Here is a 17,466-nt window from a genome sequence, read left to right on the forward strand (position 1 = left end):
GAAACTTTGATAATTGCTTAATGGTCCTCTTTGACTTCGGAGAGCAATCCTTTTTCATAACTCACTGCAGAAGTACAGAACCATTCTCAGCTCTCACTAAGGTTATATGCAGCCAGAAGGTATGAAGGGGATAGAATGCCATTAATTTCAAAGGAAGGTTTAGATTGTATGGGGAATCAAGGAGGGGTTTTGGTTTGAAAGACAGGTTCTCCTCCCCCTGCAAATGGAGAAAAATATTATATTTTCCATGAGTTAATAGAGAAGTAAAGAAAAAAATGGGAAGGGGAGAGGAGTGGAAAATAATGAACCTTATACAGATCCCAACTGTAGTGTAAAAAAAGCTCTCCTAAATTGCTTTTAATAAGCTCTGGGTCTTACAAAATTAATTTAATTTAACAGAATACTCGTTATTAAGCAAATAAATTAAATATTATAGATCTCAACTTAGCTGGTACTGCAGGGATATTTAACAGCAGATTCATTAATTCTGCAATTTAAGTAACCACAGGTTTTGTCTCCCTTATCCAAAATCTTGGGAAATAAGAGATTTACCTAATTATAACTGAAGTTTATTTAACCCATAATAGCTCCCTAATTCCATATTTTGGATTCTATGTATTTAAAATATCCCTATACTGTCCTTGATGAAGACTGGTTGTTAAGCAATCTGCACAATCTATATATAAGTGGCCTGCTTTTTAAAGGTGCTCAGCACCTGCAGGGTATGACTTAGAGTTAAATAGGATTTGTGGTCGGTGAGTGTCTCTGAAATGCCAAGCAGTTATATTTAACTGCCTAAAAATGGACTGTGCTGTAGACATTTAGACTTCTAGGTTTAACAGTTTTGGCCATGAACATTGTCTTGATAGTTCTCTTTAATAAGAAAAAGATCTGGCATCTGTCCTTGGTTCCACTGCTATGATGGCTGTCACAAAGTCTAAGCCTGGAAGTTATTTCTTCACATTAATTTTACTTCATCCTATTCTACCTGTTAGCCTCTTGCTTTTCTCTGCCTTACATGTCAAAGCATGCTGGTGTAGCATGAATCACATAGTTCAGCCTTTAAGACCAAGTGCTGTTATTATTAAGTGGACAATAGCTTGCATGAGGCTGGCAGTAGACCTTAGGATCCTACTGTGTCAGTGATGTTAGGGTCATGGTGTAATGCTATAAATCAGTGTTTTTCAACCTGGGGGTCGGGACCCTTGGAGGGTTGTAAGGGGGTTTCAGAGGTGTCACCAAAGACCATAAGAAAACACAGTATTTTCTGTTGGTCATGGAGGTTTGGCCCAATTCTATTGTTGGTGGTGTTCAGAATGCTCTTTGATTGTAGGTGAACTATAAATCCCAGCAACTACAACTCCCAAATGTCAAGGTCTATTTTCCCCAAACTCCACCAGTGTCTACATTTGGGTATATTGAGTATCTGTGCCAAGTTTAGTCCAGATCCATCATTGTTAGAGTCCACAGTGCTCTCTGGATGTAGGTGAACTACAACTCCAAAACTCAAGGTCATTGCCACCAAATCCTTCCAGGTTTTTCTATTTGTCATGGGGGTTCTGTGTGCCAAGGTTGGTTCAATTCCATTGTTGGTGGAGTTCAGAATGCTCTGTGATTGTAGGTTAACTATAAATCCCAGCAACTGCAACTCACAAATGACAAAATCAACGCCCCCCCCCCAACCCTGCCAGTATTCAAATTTGGACGTATCATGTATTTGTGTCAAATTTGGTCCAGTGAATGAAAATACATCCAGTGAATGAAAATACATCCTGCATATCAGATATTTACATTCATAACAATAGCAAAATTACATTTATGAAGTGACAACAAAAATAATTTTATGGTTGAGGGTCACCACAACATGAGAAACTATATTGAGGGGTCACGGCATTAGGAAGGTTGAGAACCACTGCCATAAATCCAATCTGTATATGGAAATGAATACATTTTCCAGAAGAAAAAAAAACAGAGGCATACAGTCCACAGTAAGTTATAAATTATTAAAGTCTTCAAGCTCTTCTCTACCTCATGTTACGGTAAAGGTTTCAAATTTCACCTATCCCTGAGTGGCATCCCGTTGTTTACTGCCAGTTACATTAGACCCAATCAGACAGTTGCTGAATTTATAGAATCGTAGAATAATACCACTGGAAGAGACCATATGGGCTATTTAGAGCACAATCAAAGTGCCCCTAACAGAAATCCACCCAGCCTCTGTTTAAAAGCATACAAAGAAGGCTCTTCCACCACACTCTGAGGCAGAGAATTCCATTGCTGAACAGCTCATTCAGTGAGGGAGTTCTTCCTAATGTTCAGGTGGAATCTCCTTTCTTGTAATTTGAACCCATTGCTCCGAATCCTAGTCTCCAGGGCAGCAAAAACAAACAAACAAAAACAATCCCACACTCTCTTCTTTATCAAAGTCTTTCAAATATTTAAACATGGCTATCATGCCTCCTCTCAACCTTTTCTTCTGCAGACTAAACATACCCAGATCTTTAAGACACTCCTCTTTAAGGGCATGGTCCACAGACCTTTGATCATTTTAGTCAACCTCCTCTGGATACCTTCCAGCTTGTCAATATCTCTTTTAAACTGTGGTGCTCAGAATTGGACACAGTATTCTAGGTGAGGTCTGACTAAAGCAGAATAGAAAGTTACCATGACTTCCCTCAATCTAGACACCATACGCTTTTTGATGAATCACAAAATCCCATTGGCTTTTTTATCTGTTGCATCATGTCCAACTTGTTATCCACGAAGACTCCAACGTGAGTTGAGTGTCGAGCCAAGCGCCACCCATTCTGTATCTTTGCATTTCATTTTTTCTGCCTAATTATCAGTCAGTATGTAGTAAACATGCAGGTAAATCCCACTGATTCAAGGGGCCTAATCTAGCAGTACTAACAGCAGGATTAGGGCACTAACAAAAAAAATTGTGTAGAGTGAAGCAACTTTATTTCTTATGAAAGCAATGTGCTGGGTTTTCTGGGAATCCTGAGTGGAACTGCTGTTTTACTTGTATTTGCTTAGGGTATTCTCACAGTAAACCGGTTGCCCAATTAAATGAAAAAAATGTTGGACAAGATAGACCTTCGAGCTGATACACTATGGCTCCTGGAAGCTATTTATATACATTCCCATTATGAATGGGAATCGTATTTTTAAAACATTTTAAAATGTCAGAAAAACGTGTGTCTCAAGTGTTGGGAAACCCTGAAGAGGAAAATCCTGAGCTGATAAGATTTTTCACAGGTCAGATATTTTGCCCAAAAGTGCTAAAGATTTTTGTGTAAAATAAGTCTAGAATTCCAGGTCTGCACAAAAACTGTCCAGTTTTCAGACATTTTTTGCAAGTGAACAACCTTAATATGTTTACTTATTGTTTCCTTCAAAAATGGAATTGGTAAAGCATTCTGTAGCTAATGAGCACCACTCAGAAGGAGACTCTTGCAAAGGGTCTTTCACTTCTTCTCTTGCTCACCACAACTTGGACAAATTACCTTGTAATGTGGGAAGATTGTGGCAGTCACTCTGTAACCTGAAGTTCAATTTGCGCTAAAGAAATGAGTGGGTTTATCGATCCCACATCTCTGGTGGAAAAAAATGATTATGAAGAAGGCCTTTCCTTAAAAGATCTAACAGGAATTTCAGGAAATTGGAGAAGCTGAGTAGAGAGTTCTCAGAAATTCAAGTCAAGTATGTTCTTTACTCCCATTAGACTAGGATGAGAGCCTTGTTTTCTTCAGTTCTGTTTATGAATATTCAGACAAGGGTGTTTGCTTTTGAGCTTATATAATTTAAATGCTTGCAATGTCTCTGCATGATATTTGATGCCCACCTCTAGCCTGCCACTGAAGACACCAAGAAGATGACTATAAAACCCTTGAGACTTGATAAATGTTAGCCATTGTCCAGTTCTTTGCTGTTAAACCAGCAGGTGGATTTCAGGGGAGAACCCAAAAGACTTAGGAGTCTACTTGCATTTACTTTTGTAAGACATCCTTAATACTAGGCATGTAATATATATTTGCTGATGCAAACTATAGTTTCTTTGAGTTGCATTAGATAATTAAATTTATTGGCTTTTCATTTGCCCCAGGGAATAAGAAAAGAAAGCAGGCAAGGGGGATTTGCAAAAATTGGTTCATTTCCCCTTGAGACCATGGATGACTAGCAAGGGGATATGGGGTAGATATTCTCGTAAAGATTTTGATGGACTTGGCATGGGTAGTGTTGAATCCATCCCACAAAGGAGCTGGGGCTGTACATTCAAGATCATATCACAGATTTAATAATGTTTTCATGTCAGGAACAACTTCAGAAACTGCAAGTTGCTTCTGGTGTGAGAGAATTGACCATCTTCAAGAATGTTGCCCAGAGGACACCCAGTTGTTTGATGTTTTTAGCATCCTTGTGGGAGGCTTCTCTCATGTCCCCGCATGGGAAGCTGGAGCTGACAGAGGGAGCCAACCCGCTCTCCCTGGATTCTAACAGCTGACCTGTCAGTCAGCAGTCCTGCTGGCACAAGAGTTTAACCCATTGCACCACTGGTATTTTTTGTTTAATTTATCATAACTCAGGAATAGGCCATATTTGAAGGCTTTGAAATGATTTTTGCTGCCTCCTGGCCATTCACCTCCCTTCGCCTTCTCACTCCAATTATTTTTGGATCCCCAAATGAAGCCACAGAAGTGGGGTCAGCAAATATTATTTTGATTTAATTTCAATCCCCATTGTGTTAATTGTAGACTTTCTAAAACTTACAGCAACCATGACCAGTCAATTACTATAAGTCTCAGAAAAAAAAGCAATTGCTGGCATAAAGTACTTGCCCAAAGGATAAAATTATATACTAATGGCAACTGTGCAGCCATGTGGTCACAAATGGGGGAGTTATTTTGCAACCAAAAATGAAGGGAGGTGGGAAAACATGTTCTGGCAACTTGCAACATGTAGAAAACATTTGCTGAAAAACTTCAAGTAGTTTATGGCACATAACATAGTAAAAGAAAATCAGGCAAACAAAAATAAACTCCAGTAACTATACATTAAAATAGCAATTTTTATGAAACTCTCAGAATTTCAGTTAAAACATTTAAAAACAGAACATTTCAGAAATAGTAATTAACAAACTGAACATGGTAATCAGCCAGGGCAAACCTGGGGGAAGGGATAGCTATTTAATAGGTATTCAAAGTTGGCAACAGAGGGAGGCCATTCCTTATGTTGAATAGCATCATAGAGGAGACATATTGTCATTGTTGATGTTAGTGAATGCCTTCAAATCATATCTAACCTATTGCAACCTTATCATGGGGTTTTCTTGATTTGCCTTTGCTGGCCTTGGCTGCTGAGAGAATGTGACCTTCTCAAGGTCATCTCTTGGATTCCCATGGCTAAGCAGGAACTGAAACATTGGTCTCTAGAATCATGATCCAGTACTCAAATGCTAGCTCTCAGAGAAGACCTGATAGCACCATTGGCAGGTTGAAATATAATCATCAAGGCCTCCTCTGATGATTATATTTATAGAGCAACATGTGGGAAGATGCCATCTTATTTTATGCAATGTGTAACCTTTTCCATTTTCTATGTGTAATCTGAAAAGTTGTTCTTTAATAAATGAATTTGTGGCATATATATAAGAGCCCTATGCATCGGATATATTGTTGACAACGCAAACAGTTATTTTCAAAAAAGCACTTGCAGCCTATTGAGTGGAAAATTGTGTCATATGAATCTGACTCATTCTTGCAGCTTTAAAATAAAGCAGCATTTATAAAACGACAATTATATCACCTTCATAAGAAGAAATTTATGAATAGGTAGCACAATGTGAACAAAGATTTAGGAGTTTTACTCCACATTTGTACAATAACGTTCATTAGTATTTTACTTGCTTTATCCTTATCTGCAGCATGTGGACAAAAGCAACTTCTTGCTTTTTTGTACTTGTCAGTCATTTCCAACTTATGACAACCACAAGGAGAAATTCTCCCTTTGCCTTTTCCTGAGGCTGAGTGAGTTTGACTTGGCCAAGGTCACTCAGTAGGGATTGAAACCCTTGACTCCAGAATTGTAGTTCAACAATCAAACCACCATTGAACAGAACAAGAAAAAATTGATGAGCAAGAGAAGTGTGCTCATGCCTTCAATTTTAATTGGGAATGGGATATTTTCAGAGAGCACCTTCTACTGAACATTAAGCTGTCAATATTTTTCACAGAAATTGAAATGGATGTAACAAGCAATACATTGCCCCCCCCCCCTCTTAATTAGAGGCAGCTTCCTGTTTCTAAACTGGTAGGAACTTCTATACTTTGTGGAAGGATGAGAAATTTCTGGGATCATGTGGAAAATGTTTTTTTTCCTTTGCAAAGATGTCACTGAGAATGTTTTTCATTTCATAAATGAGTTTATTTACAAACATACATGTTAAGCCTAGCTGTACTACATCATCGCAGCTTAAGCATGTCTAGGAACAGCTAAAGCCTACTGCTGCCATATCGGATCTCAGGAAAGTGGCAGGTGGCATCCCTAAGTTGTTTACATAGGCAAAGTCACCGGTGGCACAATGGATTGAACCTTTGTGCCCATAGGACTGAAGATCAACAGCTTGGAAGTTCAAATCCGGGGAGAGGGCAGATTACCTCCCTCTGTTAGCTCCAGTTCCTCATGTGGGGACATGAGAGAAGCCTCCCACAAGGATGATAAAACATCAAAACATCCAGGCATCCACTGAGCAATGTCCTTGCAGATGGCCAATTCTCTCACACCAGAAGAGACTCACAGTTTCTCAAGTTGCTCCTGAGACTCAAAAAAATAATAATCCTAAATTGTTTACATAGGCAAAGTCAGAGCACTTGCTCTGTGTTAGTATGTAACACTAAACTTTTCAGTCATGTTAATGTCAATTGATAATGTCTTTTATTTGATAGCTTGCTCCATTCTCTCCTAACAGGGAGAATAAAAATAATCATCACTTTCAACAATCTCTTATTTGACAGTTGGGCCATTTTAACTCCCATGTAGATTATCATTGCCATGAGCGATCAGCGCTGTTCTAGCAAGTACAAAGCACTGGTCAGACATTGCCTTAGGGCAACCTGTGGCATGATAACAGTATTCACAGAAATATGATAAGAAATGCATTGACACTGCTAGCTAATTCACATAATAGAATGAAACTTGTGAAATATTTTGTGATTGCAATGAAACGTTGCTACAACAGTTCTATTTTAACATGATATAATTATTACTCTACTTTTGTAAAGGTTTAGTTTCTGTTTCATTGGATTGGGGCATACACCTTCCTGAAGGAATGGGGCTTTAATTTATTGACGCATATACATTTTACCCTCCTATCATAGAGAGAGGGTGTGGGCAAGCAAAACAACAGTGAAGTGTCATTATTCTTATTTTGGGAGCTTACTTACTTACTTAATTAGGCGATCCCTCGTAGTCCGATGATGATGGTCCTCCAAGAGTGGTAACCTGGGGGTGGATCCGTAGGTGGCTGTGAGCCCTATTCTTGATCTGCATCTTCTCCTGCAGTGAGGGCATCAATTTCCAGGTGGGAGGCAGTCCCAGTCGGGGTTGGCTTGATGCGCCTTCCTCTTGGCACGTTTCTCTCTTTCGCCCTCCATTCGTGCCTCTTCAAATTCTACAGCACTGCTGGTCACAGCTGACCGCCAACTGGAGCGCTCAAGGGCATTCTCAGTGTCTATGCCAGAGTTTTTAAGGTTGACTTTGAGCCCATCTTTAAATCTCTTTTCTTGACCTCCAACATTCCATTTTCCATTCTTGAGTTTGGAGTAGAGCAACTGCTTTGGGAGACGGTGGTTGGGCATCTTGTCAACATGGCCAGTCCAGTGGAGTTGATGGCAGAGGACCATTGCTTCAATGCTGGAGGTCTTTGCTTCTTCCAGCACGCTGACATTTGCTTCTTCCAGCATGCTTGTCTTCCCAGGAGATTTGCAGGATTTTCCGGAGCAGCGCTGATGGAATCGTTCCAGGAGCTGCATATGACGTCTCTAGACTGTCCATGTCTCGCAGGCGTATCGCAGGGTTGGGTGGACAATAGCTTTATAAACAAGCACCTTGGTATCCCTATGGATGTCCCGGTCCTCAAACACTCTCTGCTTCATTCGGAAAAATGCTGCACTTGCAGAGCTCAGGTGGTGTTGAATTTTGGTGTCAATGTTGACTTTGGTGGAGAGGTGGCTGCCAAGGCAGCAGAAATGGTCAACATTTTCTAATGTTACACCATCAAGCTGTATCTCTGGCATTGGAGAGGGAGCCCCCGTTGGTGCAATGGGTTAAACCCTTGTGCCAGCAGGACTGCTGACTTACGGGTTGGCGGTTCGAGTCCGGGAAGCGGGGTGAGCTCCCACCACAGCTCTAGCTTCCCATGCAAGGACATTAGAGAAGCCTCCCACAAGATGGTAAAACATCAAACATCTGGACATTTCCTGGGCAATGTCCTTGCAGACAGCCAATTCTCTCACACCAGAAGAGACTTGCAGTCTCTCATGACATGAAAAAGAAAATCTTATTTTTATGGATTAGTTAAACCATGCTTCAGATCATACAGGGAACCTTTTCACATTGGTTTTTTCTACTGCAAAAGCCAAACATTTTCTGGAATGTCCTGAAAGATAAATGTTTTCCAGTGAAAGTAAATAATTTGCTCAGCACTCCCCAGTCTTTTAAGAAATTTGCCCTTCACTGACATTATCGTTGATTGGCTTCACCTGATTAGCTTTTAAGGAACCTCTTGATTCTCAAGCTTAAACAACATTGACCTTCAGGATTCGACATGATTTCTCCAATTCATCTCAACCAAAGAGAGCTCAATTGCATGTTCCTGATATTGATTAGTGTCTATTATTTTTCATTTCTCCTTTAGATTTTCCACATGACATATGACTTAGCAAGTGCCGTGGTAAGAATCTTCAACTTGATTGGAATGATGCTGCTTCTTTGCCACTGGGATGGTTGCCTTCAATTCTTAGTACCATTGCTGCAGGATTTTCCACAAGATTGCTGGGTGTCCCTAAATGGTATGGTTGTAAGTATTGTTCATTTTTCATTGTGTTTCTTTCAAACGTTCTTTCTTAAAAATGTTTTGACTCCTGTTAGTTCAAAATTGTAAAAAAAGAAAAGAAAAGAATGTCTTATGAGAGTATTGTAATAGTAAACAGTGGGTCACTAAATTGATTTTGAAGGATGTCTTGGAGCTGAGAGGCAAAACATCCAGTGGGATCTGTAACAAAGATTCCAGGGAGACTTTGACCTTACATGACCACCAGTGTTGAAGATTCCCCTCTGCTTCCTCTGAACTAGAAAGAGCACAGAGGAATCAGCTAGACTGGGAACTATTTCACTGTATTTTGATTCATCTTTCCACCCCCATCCATCTGGTTTCTGTTCCCCCAGTTGTCTTCTCTCTCTGCTTACTCTACTGTTCGTTTTCCTTTACTCTCCCTTTGCAGCAAGTCTGGCCATTCTTCTTCTTTCTTTTCCCCTTCCTTGATCCCTCTCTGACTTTGCCACTTCATCCTGCATCTCTAACTTTCTTCTGCTTCCCTCATTTTCTGTGACCATCCCCTTCTGTTTCCTTTCCTTCATATGACAAAGTTAAACCTTTTTGGCTTTTGAAACTTTCAATATTGGAAGGATTGGTGTCTGTGTTATTTACCAGATGAGCCCAGTTCTGGAAGAAAGTTAACTGGGGTTTTTTTAGCAGTGTAGTACATATACACTTTATAGAGCTTGAGGTCAGATTTATGTATTTATGCAAGACATAGGTGGACTGGAAGAAGGTTTTCTTCTAATGCCTTCTAATGTGAGGAGGAGGTTCAACCCACTTAGCGGTGGCCTACTCCTCCTCACCGCTTCTGCAGCTCCCAGCCATGGAAGCCCCTTGGGCTCCATTGATGGTACCGACAGGCTGGCCTGAGGCCTCAGACCAGGCCTCAGCCCAGCCTGGCAGTGCTATCAACGGCACCCAAGGGGCTCCTGAGAGCGGGAGCAGCAGAGGCAACGAGGAGGAGGCCACTACTGAGTGGGTGGAGTGTCCCTACTTTGTGGATTTTCACTTATCGCTGGTGGTCCTGGAACGGAACACCCGTGATAAGTGAGGGAACACTGTATTTTGATCTTCTTCACCTAGGGAAGAGTGAGCAAAGTGATAGCAATATTTAAATATCTGAAGGGTTGTCATGTAGAAGATGAAGCAAGCTTTCCCCCTACTGCTCCAGAGATTAGAAGTGGAACCCAAAATGTCCCCTGAACTATTAGGAAAAACATTGTAATGGTAAGAACTGTTCAACAGTGGAACAGGTTTCTCTGGATTATGGTGGATTCGCCTTTGGATGTCTTTAAGCAGAGGTTTGGGCTCCCTGGTGGCGCAGCAGGCTAAACCACTGAGCTGCTGAACTTGCTGACCAAAAGATTGGCGGTTTGAATCTGGGGAGTGGGGTGAGCTCCCACTGTTAGGCCCAGCTTCTGCCAAACTAGCAGTTCGAAAACATGCATCTGTGAATAGATCAATAGGTACCACTTTTGGGAGAAGGTAACCGCACTCCATGCAGTCATGCCAGCCACATGACCTTGAAGATGTCTACAGAAGATGCTGGCTCTTCGGCTTAGAAATGGAGATGAGCACCACCCCCCAGAGTCGAAAATTACTAGACTTAATGTCAGCGGAAACCTTTACCTTAAGCAGAAGTTGATGGCCATTTTAAGGATTGTTTCCATTGTGTACAGGCAGTACACAAGATAGATTATGTAGGTTTATTCTTAAGTTGAATTTGTTTGTAAGTTGGAATGGGTACCTTAAAAAGAAACTTACCCAGCATTACCTGGGGAAGAATGCGAGGGAGCCTGTCAGCAAGTTCCCTCCCTTCCTTCTTAGCCAAGGCTTTGGTGAGGGGCAAGGGTACCTGAGCCAAAACCAAGGCTCCCCAGTCACAGCTGAAGATGAGGTTTGCTGCCTCCACAGATTTGTATCTGAGTCGGATATTCGTAACTCTGTTTTTTATGTGGTCACCTTTTTGCTGCTTCCCAAAAAAATACAAATAGTCCGCAAGTTACAAACATCCAATTTACAAATGACTGATAGTTAAAAATGGAGGAAAGCTAGCAGGAAGTGAGAGAAATCTACTTCTAGGAAGGGAAATTTACTCCTGTAAGAGTTACCATGGGGAAAAGTGTCTCCACTAAAGCTTTACCAGCAATTCTTGTTGCCACAACAAGACAAATTTTTCAAAATCTAGTGATCACAGGGACAGAAAGTGGGGTAAAATCTTCTGAACAGGGGCATGGACAAGGGTATTATCCCATCCCTATACTATCCAAAGCTTAAAAAGATATATTTTCAGCTGAAGTTACACTTCAAAAAGTAACTGTTCTGACTTATATATAGATTCAATGTAAGAACAAACCTACAGAACCTATATTGTTCATAACTTGGGGACTGCTTTTATTTGTCCTTCTTAGACCCCCTTCTGCACTGCCATGTAATCCAGATTATCAAAGCAGATAATCCACATTATCTTCATTGAACTGGATTATATGAATCTACACTGATTTATAATCCTATTCAAAGCAGATAATCTGGATTGTATATGGCAGTGTAGAAGGGGCCATAGAGGCCTCAAAGAGTGTTAATTCACCTTTCAAACAAATTGCAGCTCTCATTGTATTGCTTAATATCAAAACATCCATTTTTCAAGAGCAAAAAAAAATGTAGGGTGGTAATTTGTGCAGCAGAAAATAGATCTCTGTTATGCATCTCAGTTGTGCATCTCATTATAGTGCACAGAACTGACGGTGCTTTTACAAGATTTGAAATGTGGATGTCTCTAATAATGGCTCAGATGAATTCCTGGAGGATAAGGCTACCAAATGCTACCAATATTCATGGCTATATATAGCCTCCAGGAGGAGGATATTGTTCTGTTTATGTCTTGAACTTCCCAGAGAGGTTTGACTGATTACATTAGCAAACAGGATGCTGGGTTTGGCAGTCATTGGGATGAGCCATAAATATTCCTGCTTTTTTGGTTGTTTTTTTTTTTTGTTTTGTTATTTTTACAAAGTAATTCTTTACTGTACTTCATTTTAAGTAGATATTTTGTAAATTGCATTTCATTCATTTCTATATATCTTTATTAACCCAAATAGGAATATATTTGAGACTGATTTTAGTAATATTAAACTAAACCAGAGCTCTCACAAGTAACTACATTTCGGAACGTCAAATTTAGAAAGAGATTTAAGGAAATGCATAACCAGCACAGTACAAAGAATTGTGTCAGTATGATGGAGATTTCTTAGCAGGTCAGATATAATAATACACACACTCAAATCCTTACAGGCACATTCCATTCTCCTCCTCCTCCCCCCTCATTCCCCACCAGTCTAAGTTCAAATCTCATTTTTTGTTTTTGCTTGAAGCTTCTGAAACTATTCGGGCTGCAGAGTGTGCTGGGTGTCTTAATTTCTATCTTTTCACATTACTGTTCTGGTTAAAATAAAGGGCATAATCTTTGCTTGAGGTTGGAAGTTTGTTAAGACCATGCAATGAAAGGCAGGAACAAAAGTCACTTTCAGCAATGCCTTGCCAAACATTGTTTTTTTAATGGCTGCAGTGCCATTCAATCATGCCATCACTGCAGGGCACTAGGAAAGATATTTAACGTCCCATGACATAATGAACAGGAGTGGGCAATTACAATAGGGTAGTTTTAGCACAGATGTTTTGGCCTTCAACTCCCAGAAATCCTAACAGCTGGTAACCTGGCTGGGATTTCTGGGAGTTATAGGCCAAAATACCTGGGAACCCACAGGTTGAGAACCACTGGCATTGTCCAAGTAGCTGCAATAATATGAAGAAGGTCTCTGTTTCCCAATAGAAACAGAGCATAAAAGTGCCATAAAACTATTGTCTTAGAAAGTCTCATTATCCTTCATGGTGAATAAGATGGCAATTTCTCAAGATAAGTTTGGACAGAACTGTGTTTGCCACTCAGTGTTAAGGAATTCAAAGAATGCAGTCATTGGGGGCTGGAGTGAGAGAGACTGCACCAGGTAACATAATCACAGGGGGTGACACCAAAATGACTAACTTTGAAATGCAGTGTTTCAGAAGAGAATTATTATTTTAGGAGTGCTCCTGTGTGCTTGCTGACAGCCACCCAAGAGCTCTAGCTCTAGCTGTTTCCCGGGGTATTAGCAAGGTCAGGGCTATAGCTGGTTTTCTTAGCTTGAGTTTTGCCTGAAACCAGAAGCCTTTCAGAAGAGGAAAACAAAAGAACAACCACCTCCAATACAGCCATTGGGCCAGCCAGAGCCAAGAAGCCTATGGCTTGAGCAGCTGGAGGCTGGAACCTCAGGTATCCCAGTTGTAGCTCCTGTATCCTCCTCACTATACTCATTTCCATTATTTTGAAGCCCAAATCTTGCAAAATAGAGCATCATACACCAAGGAATGTTTTTGAAAATGACTATGCCAATGAACATAAGAATATATGGATAACAAATCCAATTCTAGGCTTCACATGTAATATATTCTTTTCAGCTGCAGAGCATTTTCTGGCATTTTCTGGACTTTTGGGTGAATTTTCATAATGCACTCTTTTTAGCTTGATGCATGCGACAGCACACATTGTGGGTCTATGTTTTGTGGACACCACAACCTTCAACCAGCTTCGAACTGTATTGTAGCATCCACGCAGAACCGCCCTCAGTGAATAAGTGGGCTGTGCATCTGTAGCATATCAGGGGCTATTTTTAGGTCCTAGGACTCTGGTGGGGTGGGAACTGCATGGACTACCCCAAAATTAAACGAAAAATCCTACATGCCATCAAGGGGCTTCAACTCCAAAATATAGCTTTGTATGTTAGAGAAGCAAAGGAGTGAAAAGCTAAATAAGAATAGATAGAAAGATAGGCAAATTTATCTTTTTGCATTACAGTTTCTAGATTTAAAAGATTTGCCCTCCTAAAGAGTATTTTTCAGGCTATGCTTCGAAGTAGGGTGAGTGAAAAAGCTTAAAGCTGAAGGAAGGATGGAATGGAGGGAAGTAGCATGGGGAGTTGGTCATTTTTTCCATCTATTAATGCATCTAGTAAAATTCCACTAATGAAGTCAAATCCTCTTGTGCTATCCATTGACAAGAAGAGTTCCAAATCATAATTGCTCATACTGTACATTATGTGTAGATTTATGTCAGACTTTTGTAAAATAAATTACAAACTTAGATTAATTATAAAATTGCCATATAATCAAGAAGAAAAGCAAATCAAATTTAAATTGGATGCTCCTTTTCAGATCTATTGATTAATTTTGTTCCATGCACACGCGCGCGCGCACACACACACACATACACATATACACCACACACACACAGCCAAAGGAAGTCAACACTGTTTGCAGTGATTATTGATTATAAACAGGCTTTGCCCTTATTTCCCATGAGTCATTATAGAACAAATTACCTTGAGGAACTATGAATAAGTTATTTTTGGTTTTGATCCAAGCTTATCTACAAAGCATGTCAATTCAAATGCATTGTAATTATTAGCCAATTTCAAAGCTGGAAGGTGGAATCATTATTCAAAGATTGTTGTAAGAAAAGAAATTTTTATTAGAGTTAACGACATATCTGAGAAGGAAAAAGACTATGCAATTAAGATAGAGACGAGGAGGAGCTATGTGGAAGCATGTGTAGTCCGCTAAGGATGCATTAATACTCTACAACGTTTTTATTTTTAATGTTGTTGTACAGTATGCATGCTTAACTGTTACTAGTGGAAATTGTACTCTTTGTACATGTCTACGTTTACTGTTCAGTTAATGGTTTATGAACTGTTTTTAATTCATGGTTTATGTATTTTATGTATTTTCATGGTTTAATGGTTTTTGTACTTAACGGTTACTGTATTTAATTGTTTACATGTAACAACATCGAATTGCTGCCAATGTAAGCCAACCTGAGTCCCCCTTCGGGAGTAGAGAAGAGACGAGATATAAATACCATAAATAAATTAAATAAATAATAAGTTGCAATCAGTAAAATAAGAGGTTAGAAATTACTTAATGCATACCTGGCTCTGATTCATTTATACATGGTTTTAAAATCTTGTCATCATTTTGCTAAATTACATGCTACCAGCCTGATCTAATATCAAGTTGATGGTATAGACACAGATGATAGCTTATTGGATTTTGGATTATTACAGGAATGAACTTTTAATTATCAACAGTGCAGAGGCAAAGGTCATGGCATTTTCAGAAAGGAAGGTTAAGTATTCCTGGACTGGATAGACACAGATTAGAACACATTGACTCTTATAAATACCTTGGGATTTGCTTTCGCTACTGACTGGAAAGTGCAAGGTAACTCTGTCAAAGGCCACAGCATAACAACATGCAAGGAAAACAGTGTTGGGAGTTATATACTGTATTTGCTTGAATCTAACACTCACCCTTTTTTACTAAACCACCTTGGCAAGATTAGGGTGTGCATTAGATTTGTGAAATACAGTAATTTCAGTGCTGAGCCAAAGCAATAGGGGAAGCTGCTTCAGGACTCCAATTTGAGGGATGTCATCTCTAATTTAATAGTCAGGGCTTAATCCTATGCAATCCTGGGATTTTTAGTTTGGTGAAGCACCAGCATTTTTTGGAAGAGAAGGTCTAAGACCTTGTAAAACTATGGCCTCCATGACTCCACATCATTGAACCAAAGCGGTTAATGTGGATTCATCCTCAGCATAAATGCACTCCAAGGTTTTCTTTTCCATTAATAGAAGCTTTGGTGTAACACTTTAAAAAAAACAACAGAAGGAATACTAAGCAGGAAGCAACTATAATGGCCGTATTACAAAGAGTGCACCTTTTTTGGTTTCAGGGTTTTGAAAATCGAGGTGCACATTAGATTTGATGGTGCTTGAGACTTGGTAAATATGGATATATTTCATTCAATATTGTTCTCAGATTTGTACCTCCACCACCTTTCCAAGTCATATATGTTGGGAAATGTTTAGTTTTCATATTGTGGAGGGGAGTGGTAGTGAAGAATAGTGTTTGTTGGGGTTCTCTTTCTCATTTATTATTATTAGATAGACAGAGTATGATAAATGTATAAGGTAAAGGATTCCCCTGGCATTAAGTCTAGTTGTGTTTGACTCTGGGAGGTGGTGCTGAAGAGCCGGCATTATCCGTAGATGCCTCCAAGGTCATGTGGTCAGCATGGAGTGCCATTACCTTCCCACTGAAGTGGTACCTATTGATCTACTCACGTTTTTGAACTGCTAGGTTGGCAGAAGTTGGGCCTAACAGCAGGAGCTCACCCTGCTCCCCAGATTTGAACCACTGATCTTTCAGTCAGCAAGTTCAGCAGCTGAGCAGTTTAACCTGCTGCACCACTGGGAGCTCCTGAAAAATGTATAGTTGAGCAAATAATGTATATATGGACTTTTAAGTATTACAGAGGTCAGTCTAAAAGAAGCAAAAAAAAGTTTTATGGCACCTTTAATTCTAATCAGCATAGGTTTTCATGGGCTACAACCCACTTCTTCAGAAATGATTCTTTAGTACTTCTTGCATTTGTTCATAAAGATGTCTGTCTGTACCTGAGCAAGATTCTTCATAAAATTTGAATCCCATCTGGCTAAATCCGATACAAGAGAGATATTTTCTCTCAAAGTCTTTCCAGATGCATGTCTTCTAAATGAATTTTGTTCTTTGTTTTCTTTCTTGCTTGAATGAAGCAATGGATTGATATAAGCAATAGCCAGCTTCCATATGCAGTGCTTTGCATTTTATTTACACCATGGCATGATATAACAGGATTCTGAGGACATACTACTAGAATACATGGCATCTCATCTGCTCCTACTGGCTGTGTTAATAGACCACTATAATGAATGGGGAAACATTTCTAAAACAGCTAGCTCAGCTTTTAATGGCAAACCTCTCTCATGAAATCCCCCCCCCCCCAAAAAAAATCATCTTTAGCCACTTCACACACACATGCAAAACTTCTCCTTTAAATTTCTGAAAACATTCAAGACAATATACCTTGCTCCAGAGATATGGTGTACACATTGGAAATTCAACCTGGGACTGGTAAATGAATGGTTAAATACATGAATGGGTGGTTAGAGAAGGATATCTAAGAATGAGAGAAAGGTTGGTTGGATGAAAACTAGAAAAAACAGTGGATGGTGGAGATACGGAATTGAAGAAGTGTCTAGTAACCCATAAGGCAAGAAAAGGATATGGAGCAAGCAATAGAAGTTGCTGTCCTGCTATATACATAAATTAATATATTTGCTAATTGCATTCTTGCCCAGAGCAATTATCAACATGCTTATCATGAATGTGCTATCTGTATTATTCTTTATGGTCTTCCTATGTAACAGTATCGTGGGCTTCTTATACAGCTT

General features: G+C 39.7%; 1 protein-coding gene across 2 annotated transcripts in view; it reads left to right on the top strand.

Moving 5' to 3' along the window:
* The window catches only part of HCN1 (hyperpolarization activated cyclic nucleotide gated potassium channel 1), a 214,072-nt gene that overhangs the window by 98,603 nt on the left and 98,003 nt on the right, over positions 1–17,466 (top strand). For both annotated transcript variants that reach the window (XR_009630579.2, XM_060761466.2), the window contains exon 3: positions 8,915–9,076. Coding sequence is in view for 1 of the 2 variants with exons in the window: in XM_060761466.2 (XP_060617449.2) it covers positions 8,915–9,076 (162 nt within the window). In the remaining variant the exon portion in view is untranslated. The remainder of the gene's footprint in view (positions 1–8,914; positions 9,077–17,466) is intronic.

This window comes from Anolis sagrei, chromosome 2 (genome assembly GCF_037176765.1).
Source record: "Anolis sagrei isolate rAnoSag1 chromosome 2, rAnoSag1.mat, whole genome shotgun sequence".
Taxonomy (NCBI): domain Eukaryota; kingdom Metazoa; phylum Chordata; class Lepidosauria; order Squamata; family Dactyloidae; genus Anolis; species Anolis sagrei.